The 20157-nt window shown below is 34.7% G+C and overlaps 1 protein-coding gene across 2 annotated transcripts in view; it reads right to left on the minus strand.

Annotated features, from left to right (window-relative positions):
* SYT14 (synaptotagmin XIV) overlaps nucleotides 1-20157 on the minus strand; it is an 84799-nt gene that overhangs the window by 36160 nt on the left and 28482 nt on the right. For both annotated transcript variants that reach the window (XM_010576440.1, XM_010576441.1), the window contains one exon: nucleotides 14275-14493. In XM_010576440.1, the coding sequence (XP_010574742.1) occupies nucleotides 14275-14493 (219 nt within the window). The remainder of the gene's footprint in view (nucleotides 1-14274; nucleotides 14494-20157) is intronic.

Raw genomic sequence — 20157 nt, forward strand, 5'->3', positions numbered from 1 at the left:
GTCATGAGACTTGCACTAGCTTTTATCAGTGTGCGCTCTCATGTCCTAAGCATGATTAAGAAACCATAGCAAATCTATTAGTATTCACAGACCGAATACCCATAAGATGGTAAGATAAAAGCCTTTCAGTTGAGCATATCTTTAGATTTCAAATGTTGCTCATTTCTAACACTAAGAATTATTGTTTCATTGCATCATCTCTGATTCTAGCTATTTTTGGCAGCTAATTAAAAGCATATGCCTGAACCTTTTATGTATTTTGCCCTTATAATGAGACCTATTACTCTGGCTTATTCTATCCTTTTGAGTTCCAAAGTATCTTTCGAGTTACCATGGATACAAGTGATATGCTTTCTCCCACAACTGCTTTGTGTGCCTTATCAAACACCAGAAAAACTGACACAGTCGGAATCTGAGCCATCTATACAGGATGAATATCTAACCCCTTGGAAGTGTTCCTCTTCCCAATACCCCCCAACACCCCCCCAAAAAACTGAGGTATGCCATATACTAACATTTGTAATGAAATAAACAAGCAGGTTCTTTTCTACCTGAAATCTAGTACTTTTGCTCAAGGAAAACAAAATGAAAAAAGGTGCAGATATAAAACAATTTAATCTGATCAGCCCTGAAACAGTGTTAAAATGAAAACTGGAGCACACAGAATCATTCTGAGTCTGCCGTTTATTTTGAGTTGACAGAGTTTAAGTGTTTCTAGATGAACATATCCACTGGAGATGTAAAACGCAGCAGATTTCAGCAAGCATTTCAGAAAGGAGTTGCAGAAACATTGTATGCAACTCCAAGATTATGCATTAACTAGCGTAAATAAAACTCCCTTAAACAGAAATTGTTAGACCTCTTTATACCAATTTATTATGGGCATTTTCAAATGCAAATTGCATTCCAACAAGCTGGGAATAATTTGTACTAATCAGTCAAGAAGAGGGCAGTTAGGAAACTGATTTTTCCATTATGTTTCTGTATTCTGACCTCTTCTTAAAAATAAAAGACTCTCTCCCACTCAGAGAGCAAAATTTACATAGGATTCAAAAACCAAGTGCTGATACTAACATAATCTGAATTAATGTATGAGAAGTAAAGGGGAATAACCAGAAGAAAAAATAAATTATTGTAATATGAACTCAATATATACTCATTCAAGAACCGTCTCCCAACTTTCAAGCATTAAATCATTGGAAAGACATCAGTTACATAAATGAGTGCCACAAAGGCAACTAATAGCTAGAGAGCCAGAGAAGAATGGGTAGGCAAATGCTGCTTTTGCCCCTTTTCCTCCATTATCTAAAATTCCCTAAATATTACAGCAAAACACTTGACAAAAAATTTACCTGACTTGCTCATGTCCACAAGCTCAGACTTGCTTTAAAATACAGAGATGTTGAAGCATAATGTCTGAGCTACAGACACTGAAGCATAAAAACCCAACTCTTACCCTTGTTTGTATTAACATTATGAAATAACTATAATTCTGGTAAGTTTTGCACAAGCACATATGAACTAAAGACATTAAATATTTTCATTTTTCTAACAGTGTCACTGTAGGTTAGATTTACATGTGCATGGATTTCATAAGATGCATTTCTGTCAACTTTGAAATTTAGCTTTGAACTGTCTCAGGTTATGATACTTTCTTTTGGGGATGAAAAACATCCACATAATGTTTTTACTGTGAACATTCAACTAGAATTAAACCTCACTTTTTTTTCCTGGAAATTTCTTTTAAAAGTAACTGAAAGCTGGAGAACAATGAAAAGGAACTCTCAGTTGACTGCTACATAGTGGTATTTATGGTTAGTCATCTGTATTATCAAAACATTACTAGTTCTGTAGTTTAATGTTGGAATCACTCTCAAAAAAATGAGCATCTGGAGCAGTGGAGATATTTACACAATGGCTCCGTACTCCTGCCATTACATTCACCATTACATATGCTATCGTTTCTCCTCTGTGTAATATTCTCCTGGATTATCCGCACTGTGCACAAAAGCACACAAGAGATCCCCCATTCCTCTCTGACTAGAATTCAAGTGCAAACTAGTATATTTTAAGAAATAACTACCATTGTTACCATCCTTCATAAAAAGGGTTAAGTTCTTCCTTTGCAGAATCTCACAGTTGTCTGGAAATTGTCACTGTTGTTCCCTACACCTCTGAGGCCAACAGATTGCCTTTAGCACTAATAACAACTACAGGTTTTATTTCCAAAGATTTTCTTCTTTTAAAGCCCCTTCTTGTTAACAGGAAGGAAATGGCACAAGGAAAGCAGATGATTCAGAGCAGTGGTTCACATTGCCAGTGAAAGGAATTTTGCTCTGAAAACAGTCAAAGATAACAGCCATTATCAAACAGGATGATGAATTTCTCTGAAGGAGAGCATTAGATGCTAGTCTCTTAAAAGATTAATTATTCCTCAGTTACAAGGGAAAATGACTATCAACTCAAAACACCTTTTCAAATTTTACCAGATCTACTCAAGAGTTAGCTATTGGCCAAATTTTGTGTGGACATACAATTCATGATCCAAGATTTGACAGGAAAACAAAAAAAGATATCAGAGCAGTACATCAACTTCATCTTCAAGAAGAGCTTTTAAATCATACATTGCATTTACTTGCAAATTTTCATGTGATTATTTCTATACTAAGATGTAAGCAAATAAACACTGTAAAGTCCGAGGAAAATACATCATTATTCTCTCTTGTTATTCTCATAATCTAAAGATAGTTCCATTCTGGCATTATGTACAGAATTTAACATAGCCAAATATGAAGGACTCCAAGCAAAATAATTTTGAGAAGGTAGTTATAAATTAATGCAAAATTAGACTAGTTTTTTGTTTTGTATCCATCAGATCTTGAATATAAGGGCAATAGTTTTTTGATTTTCACTCAACTCATCAAATTGCCACAAATGCTACATATGCAACAGAAACACTTTGAAGTATAATAAATCTTAATAAAATGTAAGATAGATGGCATTGCACTTTTCATTTCAGAGTTGTCTTTTTTTCTATTAAAATTCACAGGAACTTGGACAAAATTCTAAAGATACTATCTGTTTTAAATCTTACTAACACAGTGTTTTTAGTGCTGAGGATTTAAAAACAAAAGTTCCAGAAGTCATTACATGGACTACCAAACTACAGACTGCTAAAATACAGGGAAAACCAAACAACAGATCAGATACAACAAAAAGAGAAACTATGATATACTGGAAGCCACAGAAAGTTTGAGGAAAATCAAATAACATTCAAAACAAGATTCCTTGAAGATAGGAAGAAATTAGTCTAATAACTAGTGTTAATCTCGACCAATTTAAACAAGAACAGACGCTGCCCCTCTGTTTTGCCAAAAGATGCAGAGTTGGCCCTGACCTTTCAGTTACGATTGTGTTTTCTGGTACAGATGTCAACTCTTTGCAGTAAACAACAGCAATCATGTCACCTGTTCAAGTCATATACATAAGCTGCATTTGTTCGGGCTGAGCATTTTCAAAGAAAAGAAAATCACACCTGAAGTCAGCCTCTTGAAGAGATGAACCTTTTGTAGTTGCATTCTCCAAGATTTGGATTTTTCAGATACACATGCTCTTATCAGCTCTATTTTTAACCTGCCGCTCATATAGGATACTTAAAATTCTGAACATGTTTACATTATCCATCCAGCAGGCTAATGGAACTGCATACCAGACAGTCATGCATAATTCAAATCAATATCCTCAGGCTTGCAACTCTAAGTCAAAGCTGCCTTTAAATAAGCTGGGTGTGACTTTAACATGAATAAAATGTATCTAATTTTTAACCTTTATCTGACAAATTGATATATTTGCAAAGGAATGTCATAAATCTTCTTTAAAAATTAAAACAAATAGAAAATAATGATAACTGAAAATCTTTTAAGAAACACTTCTAAGGACAAAATTCAGAATGGTTCAACAAGACTGAGCGCAAAGGTTTCAAATAGGGAGCTGGGTAATTTTTTCTTTATTATTTTAAGCAAAATATACAAATATATACATAAAACCACATGCTGGCAGAATATTAAGTGGTGTGGAAGGTGAACGTAGCAGGATTTCCTATTTACAAATTTAAAGATCAAGCTTTAATTGAATTGGGCATAGGTGACTACACACAGAAAATCTTATACCCAGTTAAGCATGTCTGCTAGCTTCTCTCTAAGGACCGGAATCAGAATTTCCATAATAAAATAATTTTCCCTTTGAGTTTTCCTATGTGCTTTCATGAGACCATGATGCCATCACAGCAGATAACCTTCAGCCATACTGAAATGACCAGAAGCGTGGCAATTACACTAGTTACGGATCTATTTCCAGCTTACTTGTAAATACAGTGGATGAAAGGTAATTACAAACAAAGCCCCCCCCAGCCCCCCCAAACCCCTGCCCCAAACCAAAAGAACACAAAACAAACAAAACAAAGGACTTCAAGTTGTATAATATATCATGCCTTCCCTTTCCCCCAAGGAAAATATTCCAGTAATTCCTAAAAGTTAGGATAACTTTATAACACAAAAGTGTTCTAAGTAGTATGTCAGAGCTTATTTTAACAAGAAAAAAAAATACAGATCTTTGCCTCCACAGAAGCTATAGACACAATTTCTTGTTTACTCAGATACAATACAGTCCCAATAAATAATATACATGATTAAAATAGCTATGAGAATAGTCATCCTAACAATAAAATACCTGTTATTAGATAAAAATGGTAACACTGTTCATCTTGTTCAAAGACAAAATATTCATTAAATAATTCCAAGAGAACACTTATGATATAGCTATAGCATGTCTATGAAATTGATACAAATAGATAAGGAAATTAATCTACACTGACTAGGTAACAAAAGAACAAGAGTTCAGTTACAAAAATAACCTGTTGTTCTTCTTTTAGCAAAGAGATGGTTAAAAGATAATGTGATCAGATTGTAAAAACCAGTCCTAATGGCAACTGGTCTTTAACCTAGGGGAAAAAAGCACAACCCGGAGGCAAGCATTAGTCTCAGACTAGAGATAAAAATCTTTTTGTTTTTAACCTTTAAGCATAAGAAGAATGATCCATTTATCCACAGGCGCTATGGAGCAAGAACTGATAAACTGTTCTTTTGTAATAATTTTATGTAAAGTTGTAATAGTGTTTTCAGTTCTTGTATTTATGTAACAAGTACCACTCCATTCTGCTGACCAAGTAGCATGACTATTCCCAGCAGGTTGAGTACTGGGTCTACGCAGGGTAAAATTCCTTTTTCCAATGCACCCAATAAATGTCTACACAGATATTTCCAGTCTACTGTTCAATCCTGTTTCTTAGTCACTCATTCCAAGATAGAGCCATGGGATCTCTGCAATTAGGGCTAAGATTAATGAAAACTGTACCTTCTTTTGTCTATTCTGTGGGAGTCTTTCAGAACAAGACATGTCTCATGGTATACATGCATAAAGATCAAATAAACTGCTCCCCTGTATCACTAGATATTACGATAATACCAAGAAAAAAGAATGCCCATACCCAATAGCTTTTAGATCATATTAGTACAAGAAATACCTAGTCTTCAATGTGAACTCTCAGAATCACCAAAAGCACTAGGTTCATCAAGGAAGCAATCTTTTCTGCTGATGTAGTACTACATCTTGTGTTTATATAACAAATCAGTTCTACATTTTATTAATGTAGAAGATCTATATCAAATACAATGCCACAAGGAACTATTTCAGCCACAAGTATCTATGTGAACTTTTCCCAGTTAATGACAGATCTTGATCCTTTCATAAATTCCAGATTCAAACAGAAGAGAGACTTATTCAAACAGTAAGTTTACAATAAATTGGAAACTTTCCTGTAATTATTAATGTATGATTTACAACGCTTCAGAGACATCACATTGCTAAGGGTGACTTTCTTCAAAGCCTTCACATCAATGCAAAGGGTATTTCTTCAAAGACTTCAAAATGCTGGCAGGAGAAACCTAATTTGTGAGATTGCTTTGCTCACTTGAGCGCATCAGGAAAAAAAGCCCTTTCCCATTGGAGAACAGTTTTTCCTTCTCTTTGGAGTTGGTCTAGCTGGAAAAGGGATTTTCCTGTTGAAAAACTTATCATTATCACTGACTTTGAGTATTGTTACTAGTTTTCTTCTCTCAGCAGCAGATGACATGCATGCTTTAACGTCTTTTTCCAGCATCTCTGCTGCTAATCACGGGATAAATCCATGATTTCAGAATTATTCAAATTCATTCTATCAAGCACTTTCATGTGTGTCCTTTGGTTGACAAGATTGTGCACAACTTTGATATCATCTGTCTGGCTTTTAATCTCAAAAGTTCTCAATGTAAATCCATTCTGTTCCAAACTGTGTTTAAACTCAGACACAGATCTCCTTTGCATTTAAATCCGATGTTTACATCTTGCCACTTCCGTAATAGTCCTCAAGAAAATTACAAGAATAATATTGAATTACACATGTATTTTCTACCCTGTCTGTGAATTCTGCCCATTCCAGGTCTCCAGACTTCGTAAACACTATGCTTGTCTGCCATTCATGCAGGTAAAGAACCATAACCACAACACGATCACAGCCTAATACATGAATTACTTACACAAAAAGTTCCTTGCTATTGGGAACTTTTCAGAATACAAAGGATAACACTTTCTTGGGAAGTAAAAAAGATCTGAATTCTGTAAAACTGAATAAAATACAGAGCAAATGTTAATCTTTAAATCACCTTAGCCTCTGCAATGCTCAGTTGACTATATTTTTGGGAAACATGCATCATAATTTCAAATACTTAACAAAACTGACTGTCTTCCACTATTATAGAAGAACAATAGGGGACTGTCATAATGCCCTAGGAAGCTACTTTTAAACTCTTAAAAAAAACCCCAACAAAACAAAACAAAAAACCCCACAGCATCAGAGAAATTAAGTAGAAAGCAACAAAAATCAAGTTAGGTCTGGACACTATTCTGCAGATCCTTGAATTACAAAAGTATCTTTTGTATTACACAAAACTATCCCTAAAACATTCCCTTAATATTGCTATGGATTGCACTGCCACACTCCCCAGAGGCTTTAAAACCACAAAAAATTCCTTTCTCCAATTTTTAAGGGCTTGGAGCCAATGAAAAGTCACTCCAATTTACCAATAAATAGGAGGCAGATACACATAATCAGGGATCAGAACTTTGTATCATTAGTATTGCATCATTGCACTTTCTCCTGTACTACGTGAAGATTTTTAATTACTCTTAAAGTGTCAAGAGTAGATGCCCACATAGTAGAACATAAGCATAAGGAAGCTGGATCAACTAAAGAAATGTTGTAATTAAAAAATCCCCTTTTTCTCTCCCCCCAAAATTCTAAGTGCATCAAGAATTATATCAATTGATAGTACACAAGTACTATCAGCTGAGATACATGGGTATGAATATCTGGAATATCTCATAGCTGTAACATGACTCAGCCTTCAAAATACACTCTGAAACATTTGGGAAATATTGCTCTGAAGATTACTTAAGACTTGTCTTAAGTGTCTTTACTGAAGACCCTTTCAAAGTATCTTGATGAATGTACTATTTGAAGCCCTAGGTCTATCCAAAGCTGCTGGCCAAAAAGAGTATTTTCTTCCAATAGGTGTTACGCCAGAGAAATCTCACAGGTGATCTGATAAAAACACATCAGAGAAAAATGGGTGGCCACCTTCTTCCTAAATACTCTTTCCATTGTATTTCTAATTCACTTCTTTAAAGCACATTAGAGGAAAAAGAAGACAAATAACTATTTTAAGTTATGATCTAGTATTCAACTGAACTTCCAGTCTTCCAGCCTGAATACTAGTTCATAGCTCTTATTCCACATAAGCCATCTTCTTGGCCTGTAATTCTTAGCATCTGAAATGTACAGATAGATAGATCGATTTTGAGAGAACTTTGTGGCCTTATTTTGCTGAACGCAATACAACCATACTGAGGCTCTCACTCTATACTTTTGAAACAGTAAGTCTTCATTCACACTTGACTTGAAAATAGATCTGCTTATATGAAAGGAATAATGATAGAAACTAAACTGGAAAACATATGGTTATCATGGGATTCACTGAGTGATCCATTGTTCCTCTCTTAGCCTGTCCACTGGCTTTCACCTTAGCTTGACAAGTCTGAAGAGGTAAGGTCCTGCTTTACAGAAGGTATTTACCAAGGAAAACTACCCCCGAGTTGCTTTAACAAACTGGGGAGCTTCACCTGTATACCAGTTTTGAGGTGCTTATGTTGGGAAGATGCTGAAAGAAAATCTCTCTTTGTACTTCAAGTAGTCCAGTGAAAAGGCTCTTCCCAAGACATGAAAACTAACAAAAGAGAAAGAAAAGGCAAAAAGCTGCATACAGAATCAGATCCAAGAGATTCCAGAAGAACAGTCGCCTTCACGTGCAAAGATTGACACTGAGGAGCAAGGCAAACATATGTCCAACAGACACATCAACATAAAGTGCCGAAAGCCTAGAGAAGAATAAAAGTGGAGAAGATAAACTACAAAAATAACATCATACTCTACCTTCACAATATGGAAAAGATGGATAAAATCCAGTAGCATATGCCTGCTAGAGCAGCAGATTCTCATTTAAGAGAACTTATGTTTTCTCACTGCAGTCTTTTAGTGCTTCCATATGTTTCCAAAAAACCTTGTGAAATGTAAGGCACTTGGGCCAATCTCAGAAACAGAGCCTCTGAACAAACATGTCTTCAGCTGTGGGGCTTTATCAATTGAGAAGTTAGAAAAAGACTTTAAAATAGGCTGGAGATGGAACCTGTGGTTGTACTGATCTGGTAAACTATAGCTAAATAAAGTACATCTAAGTATGCTAAGTAAGCAAGCAAGCTTACTACTTTCTTCCATCATGATGCCACTTTGCCTCAGAATTGGGATCAATCCCCCTTGCTTGCTTCCTGATTTTGCACAGCTGTTAAAGAGGTAATTTGGGCAACACGTGCTTTAAGAACATCACAAATTAACTATAAAAAGACTGTTTTCTTCCCCTCTTCTACCCTTCTCATCTCAACGGATTCAGAGAATTTTGATTTCAAAAGCAAAGAAGAACCTACAACTTTTGACATCTGCCTGCAAAACTGTAATTTCAATATATTTACCCTAACATTTCTAAGTTTAAAAACTTCCATTTTTATGAATTTATGGGACTTCTTCCTTAAAAAAAATATATTGTACTTGCCTGTGAAGCTTATAGAGATAACAAAGACATAACTTGCCTGTATAATGTTTGAGTTTTTAAAGTTCAGAAAGTACTCACTATTGGAGACAGAGGCTACTTTAATATCATATTGTACATTTTTTTGAAATTGAAGTTACTAAGAACGTATGGTCCATGTAAGATCACAACAATATAGATACTAAAAAATATTTCCAATTACCAAAGTACAAAGAATAATGCCCATTTTAAATTTAAAGTTTGTACACTTCCTTGTTTAGACCACTAGTTCAACTCATACTCTCCTTATTAGCAGAAATATCTTACAGTGTTATTTTTGTGGGTTTTTTTTCCTTATTTTTTGTTCTTTATTTTCTGAAACAGATGTGTAATATCACAGCCTGTATTAATCCCCTCTTCCAAAATATTACAAATAATTGGAGCACATAAAGGCAATAGTACATATTCAACAGGGTAGTAACAGCATTTGAAATGGTAGGGAATAATACAAGAAGTAGGATGCACACTACAAAAAATGAAAAGGAAGTTTTATCAGGATATGTATCAAGAAGGAAAAAAGGTCACTTCAGGAAGTATCCATACTTTACTGGATAACATGAGAAAGAACACAAAGAATATTACTGGCAAAAATTAGATTTCAAACTTTGAGCTGACCCTAGAACTCTGGGCCTAAGCACAGAGACTGGCTTAAGTCCACACATATATATCAAGAAATACTGTAGTTATACAGGTTTGTCCTTTCTGTGATTAAGAGTTTTGGGTCATTTGTGCAAGAATTGGAAATTTCAGGTGTAAACCTATCTTCTGTACCATTTTACTTTTGATAATGACATTTGTCATCATCTTGATTTTCCAATGAATTAGGTTTTCCTTTAGAGATACTCTGGAATTAAGCCTGTCCATGAGGAGCTCACTGCAAAAGTTATATATTTATAATAGCTTGGAGTCTGTAGAAATACTTGCATCTAAGCACAATTTTTTTGGTTTTTTTTTTTTCATTTAAAATATACACTATAACTCATCAAAATCGAAGTGCATCAAATGCACTACACAAACATATAAAGTGGATCAGACACTGGTCACAAGCAGGTATTTGTGAACTAAAATTTAAAAACCTAAATTTCATAGAATGAACTAAAGTACTAGTAGAACATTCTATCACTAGAATACACCAACACAACTCACAAAATATATTGTTTTCTTCATTTAACTATTAAAAACATTATACAAAATGCCATGTCAGTTCTATATAAATATGCTGAAAAGAAAGATTAATATGGCCATCTAGAGGACAAAGAATGATGTGAAAACATACCACACACATTTTCAGGCTTCAGAATAAAACATTTTTAGAGGCATGCAGCCAGAAAATAGATGTAATAAACTAATTACGTAATTGATAATAAGTGAACCTTAAAATATGATCAGACATTTTGATGGTCTTAGTATTGTAAACATTAATATTATACATGTTTTTAGCAATGTAACTAAAGCTTACAGGGTGTATTAATAAAGACAAGATTATATTTTTGTCTCATTAAATTTTGTGTGTGCACTTAAGAATGCACACATATCTAAACAAACAAATATAAGAAGTGAAGACTGAAGTGTAAAGAGTTATTAGTAAAACTGTTTATTGACTCCTTTGAAAACACACAGCAAGATGTGTTGCAAGATACAACATGTGATAGAGATTAACTGCGGAGGAGAAATTAACACAGAACTTTCCGAAAATGAAATATCATTTTCTTTGCTTGTATTAAGCTACCTCTGATGGAATTTTTAACGATATCATCAGAGGCTGATTTATAAGCAATGAGAAGGGGGGAAACAGAGATGAGACAAAAATGACTTCTGTCGTCTCATCACTTCACTGTAACACTATCAAGCCCTGCTCAACATACGGACTGATTGGTGCCTGAAGCTGGAAGTACAGCTGAAATGTTTAAGTCTTAAAAGCAGAAATGATAAAGTATATATGAGGAAACAGAAGCACACAAAGTCAGATATATTGACAATTTGTTTTCGTATTAAATAAAGTGCATAGGAACACATTGCTTGCTCCCCATCCACTACAAAGAATCAAGAAATGGTCCTATCATTTGCCTTTACCCTTCTTATAAAAATAATTCAAAAGCCATAAAAAACAAGTATTTAATGAAAAATTTCAGGATTCATAAGGCATCAAGTCTTCTACAGATTTATTTTGCAAGTTTAAGGAACAGTAAAGCTTTGAATTTTTAAAAACTTTACTGAAACACCTAGAATGTTGATGCTCTCCACTTGGAATCAGAGATTTTTAACCACATCTGTTCAGTGAACTGTTTCTCTGAACACACATGAACTGTTTGGTAGTGACAGCCAGTTTCTGGTTTATTTCTGCCTGCAGGCTTTCTTCATGAGGTTTCCACCTTCTCTTTTCATCAAAGTTCTAGGTTGGGCAGCTTTGTCTCTGTAATGATCATAACGTAATGACGCACACTCTGCCTTTTATGCTATTCTAACACATTTTTATCATTATGCAAAGATTCTTTCTTTTATGTTTGAAATAATTTAGGAAGAACATAAAAAGTAGTAACACTAATTATTCTAGTGTGCCACCTTCAGGTCACTGAAAAGTGAAAAATACTAGGTTGTTTATCTGTCGCTATGTCCAGTATCACAAAACTCTTTTTAATAGTATTGAACATAATTTTGTTGAGACTAATGGATTGCAAAAATGAGACAAAATCATCACTCTAATTTGCAAGCATTTTGCCAAAAATGATAGAATGACTGCAGGCTATCAAATAAATAATGTTGCTGATTCTCCACTCCTTTTAAAATGTAGGAAGAGAATGCTCTCACAAGCAGCAACAAAAGCAAAATACTGACAGTATTAGAGCTTTTTTTGCAAGTTGAAATATGTGGTTAAAAATTTACAATTTTCTAAGTTAGAATGTTTTGATAGCTTTTGGTTTAAAAGTTTTTTTCCAAACCCTGAATGTTCTTTCATTATAATAAATTCAACTTGCATACTAATTTTAGAGTGAATATGTGTGTGCATATATAAAAATGGGGTTTACATCCAGTCAGCTTCCTGAATGGCAAGAGCATTGAGAAAGGATAGCAGCTGGTGACAGATATCTTTAGCAATAGAAGAAAAAACTGAAAAGGAGGAGGGAGGAAAACAATTGTAACTTTCCTGATGCAGTACTTGGACTTGCCAACAGGGTTCTTTTGTCTTAGATTCTAACCATAATACAGATTTCCAGGCTGGAGTTCTCATTCCCCAGAAGAGCATAAAAGTCAGTGACTATGAATTTTGATGATCTGATAAGGTGATAAGGAAGACAATTATTTAAAAAAAAACAAACGAAAACAAAAAACCTGGATACAGGCTAGCACAATGCCTTTGGAGCTTAAGTCTTATAGGGGCAAAGTAAAAAGCTCACATGAACTGAGAACTTTTCACTGAGAAGATGAACTAGATAGGATAAAAAAAACCTGAACAACTGTGAAATAGAAAGAGGAATGTCACAGGTTCCAACATGAATTATTCTATGACTGTTTCAACAGCCAGCCTCAATAGTTTGAAAAGAGACAAATACATTATTCTGGGTATCTGAAAGTTGTCGTCTTGCATAATTTGTATCTGGTATTATTTGCTAATAAATAGAATTGAGTTTTCCATCTTCTGTTAATATACATCACCAATCTTTCCCAACAGTCACATAAGCCGTACAAAAAAAATTTGTATCTAATCTTTTATATCTCCCCCACCAATGCTGTTGATAGATCTAAGTAGATATAAAAATCAAACATGATACTTTCACTATCCCTCTTCCTTGTTGTCCTCCATCACAGTGCCCAAAGGTGGGTTCTTACCACCTGACCTCACCTCTGCATCTCCTTCCCTATTTGCTGGAACTCAGACTCCCAGCCTTCCTACAATTTAACAGCAAAGGAAAGAATAAAAATTTCTGATGATCAGAAAAGAATCCTCTTACTCTGCAACTTACTTCAATTATGGCTTTCATGTCCTTTGTGTCTTAACTTGGAATCATGAATGAGCATGCACTAATTTCAAATTTCAGTGGCAAACAGACTTTTCTATATTTGAATTACATCACATAGTAGAAAATTTACATTTTTTTCAAGCAATTCTGGACTGTATAGAACATTTAAGGACAGATATCTTTTAATTACATGTATCCACTTTTTTTAGACAGTATCAATCACTAGAAAACCTTTGCATTTTAACATATTAGAGGGAGATCAATAAATACGTTACTATAACACAGCATCTATATTAGAATCTGACTTTTATGTAACTTCAACAAAAGCTCACTTTTCATGCTAGAAAATGGCTATGGACACAGTTCTCACATACAGCTATTTTCAAGCACAAAAATTATATTGACAAAATTGACAGCAGAATTCTCAGCCTCTGTGTCAGGTTGTCACCCTAACTTAAAATCAAGAAATGTATACCACAAAAGAAAATATCCATTGTTTACATCCAACTTTTAATGCCATGGAAAAATTATATTAATCTAAACTTTGTAATATATTCTTTCTGTGATTTCAAGAGAAGAAAAGATACAGAACATTCCAGTAATGCACACTGCAATGACCATATGCACCATTAACCAATAACTAATACTTTGCTGCTATGACAGCTTATCAGTAAAGGAACAACAGCTCTTCTTTGTATTTATAACACCACAGTATTTATCAAGAGTTGCCATGCTTCCTTCCTAAATCAAAACAGTTTAAATTCCCCCCAAAATAAAATTACTAATGATAAAACTGTATGAAACTTAATATAACAAGATATTGTATCATTTGCAGTATTTCTGGAAGAATGCTCACAAGCCTGTGCCATTTTTTTTGAGCATGCACAAATATAAAAGATATCTGGATATTTCTTGCAGACATTGACTATTTGCAAGTCCAGCTGTCTTTGTCTAGGACTTAACTTATCCAGAACATAATTCTGAAATTTGGAATAAAAGGAATGCTTTTAAATCACTCTTACCTTCATCTATTGAGGCTTCACTACTGTATCCATCATATTCAGCAGACAGGGGACTATATTTTTGTCTGGTTTCCCATATATAGTTTTTTTGCTGTCTGCCATCCACCACTGGCAGCCTGGAACTCTGGGTTCTAGACAAGGCCTCATGATATTTACCCAGTGCTTCATCTTCACTCTCAGATGATGAACCATGCTGGTCTTTACTCATATAAGAGTTGTCTGTTTGAATAAAATAAAGCAAATCGACTACAGCTCAAAATAGAATACAACAAAATAACCATAAGAGGTTATCACTGAAGATATTTAACCTATTTCAATTAAAACTTCTGTAATATTTTAAAAATATCATCTCCTTGTAATTATAAGTATTATGTGATTTTGTAATTGGTTAGAGCTATTTTTATTTTCTAGAAAAACTGGAAGATCATTAAGCCCCCCAAAACCATTCTAAAACTTATTCAACAGAAAATGGATCAATTTATGTAAGGCAGCACACACTGAAGTTCTTCAAACCCTTCATTAAGTAAGAAAATGCTTAAAATAATTTATGTAAAGTAAGTCCAACACTGCTGCAATATTACATTTGGATATGTAACATATCAAAAAGGCAGCTCCTGATCCTCCATTCCCAGCTGATTTTTGCTGTGAGCATGCAGTGTAACATAGAAACGAAAGTGATTTACAAAGAGAAACCTACAACAAAATCGTCTTAAGATATTTATGTCAGTAGTGCTTAAACTCACAATAACAAATGGGGAAAAAGCTAGTGAAAGATGTTTGCATGCACAATTTTATTTAACTTACAATAAACAGCCACTTGTTCAATAACTGAAATTAATGCAGATTCTCACTGCAGACATCTGGCAACAGCAAAAATTGTGCAGAAGAATCTATCTAGTTAATTCTTTTATACCAGTTCTTCTATAATGCCCAATACTGTGGCCAACTTTTTCCAACTATATCTCAAGTATGACTTCCTCCCACAAGTCAAAGATTCAGCTCCATTTCTATTTTGGTAAAAAGAAAGCTTCCTCCTCCCTTTTCCAAAACTCACATGGATTCTGTCCAAATTTAACATGCCATGCAGAAGTTCTGCAGATTTCAAACTCTAATAGGCATTAAAAGAATTCATGTAAACTCAGTAAAGGTCAGCATTACCACTACTCTGTGAGCAAGCCTATGGTATATGATTTGCCAATGGATTTCCATTACCAGCAGAGCTACGAGATGCCCATAATGCTGTTTTTCAGCTCTTGATTCTGCAAGGGAATATTGTCTAACACGCTATCTAGCCACATTCAACCGCTTCTCCCCTCCCTGCTTTTATGCCCTCCTCCCAGTCCCCTATCCTTAGCTCTAGTTCTGCATTTCCACTCCCATTAGTCTGTCTTCATGCACCAGTCTCACTCCTCTGCCTAGGTATTCCAACTAAAGGAGGGTTTTGGCTTACCCAAAATTCAGCCATTTAAAATTAAAGTAACTCAACCTATTCCAGCCACCTAGGCCCTCTTTCACAGTCAAGTGTTTGCTTCTTCCTACTTCCTTCCCTCTTTTAGGTAAGCCTCTAGAGCAGATGAGTAAAATCACTTCCCATAGAGGTCTATTTCTCCCTGATACTCATACAAAAAGCCTATGCCGCAAGTTTAGGTAAGACATCTTTTGCAAAATTACATTTATATGAGTAGAAAATCCTAAATTCCTGTCTCCTGGCCCCATATTCCAGGTTCCTGCTCCAAGCACCCACTTGTGGTCTCTTATGGGGATTTCCTCTTCATTCTCTTTATCTATTCAATCCCAAATTCTTTTTACTTGCACCTAACCAACTACTGATGTAAGCTCAGTCTTTCACCCTTAGTTTCTCCACCTTCATGTAATGTTATCAGTTCTCTCCATAGCTGTCACTCATCCTACTTCAAATCCCAGTCTACCACTTGCACTGTGTCATATTCCTCACATAAGTCATGTTTATTCTCAATTCTTCTGTTCAAACTTCCAGTGTTCTTCAGTAACCGTAAGTATCAAAAGCAGGATAAGACCTGCTCTGTTCTTAAACCCCTACAATGAAGCATATGAGTGCAAATGGGATAGTTAGTGAATTTAGCAAATTATAAGAAGTGTTTACCATGCCTTTTCAAAAGGCAGAGTTTCTGAAGATTTACAAACTTGGTCAAACTTACATGTTTTTTCATAGAAGAACATGGGCATATGTGACATGGGAAAAGTGCTCTCCGACATTTCCACTACATACTCCAATATACAAAGGTGCTGAAGCATATTAGTGAAGCAGATGTGAAATCTACCTATTTTTTGCACAGATAACCAGCATGTTTTTCCCATACTCTATTCCAGGAAACAGCTAAAGATTTTAAAACTATAGCTTAAAAAAACCCCAAACAACAACAACAACAACAAAACCCAAAAAACCAACCCCCAAACCCCAAACCATCTCAGATAGAAAGCATGCCAAATTTCATCCCAAGTATTTCAAATTTGGCACACAGTTTTAGGAAACTGAAAATAAGGTCTTGAAATGGAAAATGTCAGGAAACCTTAACTGCAGATGGTGCTGCCAGCTCTACATGTAATGTGTACGTAATCTTAGTTTAGTATTTATAGGAAAACTGGTGCCTTAAAAAGAGTGCTAATGAGCAACGAGATCTTTCAAATCCAGGCTATCAATTTTAATTCAAGTCTAACAGATATGGTTCTTCCCATTGTATGGATGGCTACAAAGCAAGTTCAATTATTTCACTGATCACTTATTGAAAATACCATACCAAGCAGGATATATTCTGGCCAGCAGATTCACTCCAAGAGGCTGCCCAGAAAAAGAAGCCTCCTTTGCTGGTACACAGAGTAAAATTTTGTATCTCATATGGCACCCAACAGGTTGAAACCTGCCGCCTAGGAAACTTTTACAGATTTCCAGAACTATAATTAAAGTAGGGCATACCAGGACTAAAATATAGTGCCAGATATCAGTATTAGATACATCATTTATCATTACAAGAAATGTATTCACAAATGTGAAACTAAGTTCATTAATCAGTCTATATAAAGAATGGAATACTATAAAACATGGTAGCAACATGTTTGAAAGAAGTGCTGAAAGTTATGCCTCTAATAATACACTGACATTTGTAAGCATCCAGAAGTTCTCAGTGATACCAGATATTTTTTCTCCAGTTCCTAGCATAAAAGAAAAAGAACGAGGATGTATACTATTACTACAAGTCATGAAACAAGAACTCTTCAGAGGACTTAAAAACCTCATTAAAGTTAAAACACAAGCTATCCATGCAAACATTTTTAAAATGAACAATACAAATCTGTTTCAGTTTCTTGGGGAAAAATAGCTTCCTGCACATTAAAAAAAATCCTCAGGGTTTTATGCCTCTACTTGCCACTTCTCTTTGGATTTTTATATCTTAGTTGGAAACTTGCCTACAAGAATTCAGGTTCTTATTAAAAACTTTCTTCTATTTGGCTAACACAAGTCATATGTAATTATTAACTATTGAAAGCTACTAATTTGCTTATTATGGGACCTAAAATGCCATTTTTGATAGAGAACATACTTTACAAATATTGTATTACGTGAAGAAATAACAGATAAGATCACAGTTTACCATACAAACACAGAAACCACTTCCTAAATAAAATAAAAAAACCAAACTGAAACAAAACAAAAAACCACCAAAACCCAACAAAAAAAAAACCCTGAAATTTTCAGACAAGGGAAAACACACACACTGAAAAAAACCCAAACCTATTTCTATTATGAAATCATTCATTTCTCTACAGAAACAGCATCTCCAGAAAAGCCCATGTTGCTTTATAAAAATTCGCTACACAGCCTGCAAAACAGTTGTGTAAAAATGCAAGGTTTTAATTCTTACTCACAAACTATTATTGTAATTTCACTGTCACATTGTTTAAGACTGGATGCTAAGGACAGCACACATAGCATCCATATCAAAAATACATAGGTTTTCTTTGTAACACTACAACTTTAGTTCTTTCTATACTTAAAATCACTTAATTGCCACTTCTCATTGAGTTTTGTGTCTTGAAATTATCTTACATATCCCAGAAATACATTCTGAAGATCTACTATAATGTAAATGTAGCCGAAGTTATTTTTTTTCTTTATCATCACATTTTATGCAATGCTTTTAAAATACATAAAAAAACCCCACTTTCACAGAACAAGTGTTAATTTCCAGTATTAATTAATTCATCGTTTTTAACAGAAACCACACAAGGCACTGCAGACAAGGTAAGAAAAACTGTATATAGAAAAAAGAAAAGTTAGAACATAGGAAAGGCATTTATTAATCTGTTCCTTTAGGTAATACTTTAAAAAGTAATTAACTTCCAAGAAATATCAACATAATTAGAGAATGAAGCACTGACAACACAGACATCCACAGGAAATGCTATTATTAAATATGCAAATTAGGTGAAAAAAGTAGGAAGTATCATAAGTTTCAGGAAAGGTTGAAGAATGGAGTTTGCTGATAGACTCCTCACCTTTTCCTGCTGTCTTCCTATTACATAGCTCTCTTTCTGATTTCTTTGAGTTTTTCTTTTTACCCATTTTTGCAATTGTAGTTGACACATATTCTTCATCCTTTGATATGAATTCTCCTTTTCTGTCAAAAAAGGCTTCAGATTTCTTTTCTTTTATTTCATTAATGCAATTGGGGTGGTCATTGTGCATCTTCTTCAAGCTGGAATCTGATAATTTTTGCTTCTGTACTTCAACAAGTTTTGTTTCTAAATCTTGGGGAACGTTCATACTGTGCACTTCTTCAGAACCCTTAAAATCACCTCCAGGTGACCGCGGTTTGATTTTTCTATGCAAGCGATTCCCAGATTTAGCTGATACTGCACACAGGCAATTGTCTTGTTCCTCAATAGAGTGCTCCATTGTAAATTTATTACTTTTCAGGTTACTATCCTTAAAGAACTTATCATTGACAAAACACTCATTTCCTCCTACTCCTTCCCTTTTAAAAGGTCCTCCTACAGTCTTCAAATCCTGAGGTACTTCTGTATCACTTGAATGATTATTACTATCTGTGCTTTTTAACCGGCACTGGTTTTTGTCAACAACATGGTCGGATACTCCATCTTGACTTGTATCTTTTTTTACAAAATCTAACGAATGAGTCTCTCTCTGTTCTGCAATACCTGTCTTCGCTTTCATATTAATTTCCTGAGAATGAGTTAATGATGGTGTATGTTCCTCTCTCCCTTCCAGGGGTTTATCATTCTGTATTTTGGAGCTTTCATCTTCTGCTCGAAGGCCATTTATCATGCTTGTTACTTGTTCTGTCACTGAATCAGCTACACTGTAGCCAACCTCTCCAACAGCACTGGTCAGATCATCCACAGCACTGCTAAGCGTGTTGACCAGTGAAGACACAGAGGGAAGGCTCAGATTCTGGTGGAGGTTTCTGAAAAACGCCATTTGTCCAACCTATGCAGCAACAACTTTTAATACCGAAAGGTCCTCTGCTTCACAAACAGATCAACTCCATTTCTCCAAGTTCAATTTGAGAGCTATTTGCTTTTGCTACCTCAAACTCAATACATTTACCAGGGGAAGTTGTAGCTTTGCTCTTTCCATTCAATATGCATTGAAAATAGTAAGAAAGCAGCTAAGTAAATATCTTGAAATGAAGCCACAATCAACCAGCAAAACCATAGTCTTTCATCAACTGCAGCATCAACTAGCCATAATAAAATTCATTCTTTTCAAAAATAAGACAACTGTGTGAGGTGGAAACATGGTTTTTTTATTCTAACCTGCAAAGAAGAAGTTGTGAGACATTTAAATTATGTCCTTTCATCAATGTCACACTAAAACAAGCTTTT

Source organism: Haliaeetus leucocephalus, unplaced genomic scaffold, assembly GCF_000737465.1.
Source record: "Haliaeetus leucocephalus isolate CR32 unplaced genomic scaffold, Haliaeetus_leucocephalus-4.0 Scaffold526, whole genome shotgun sequence".
Lineage (NCBI taxonomy): Eukaryota > Metazoa > Chordata > Aves > Accipitriformes > Accipitridae > Haliaeetus > Haliaeetus leucocephalus.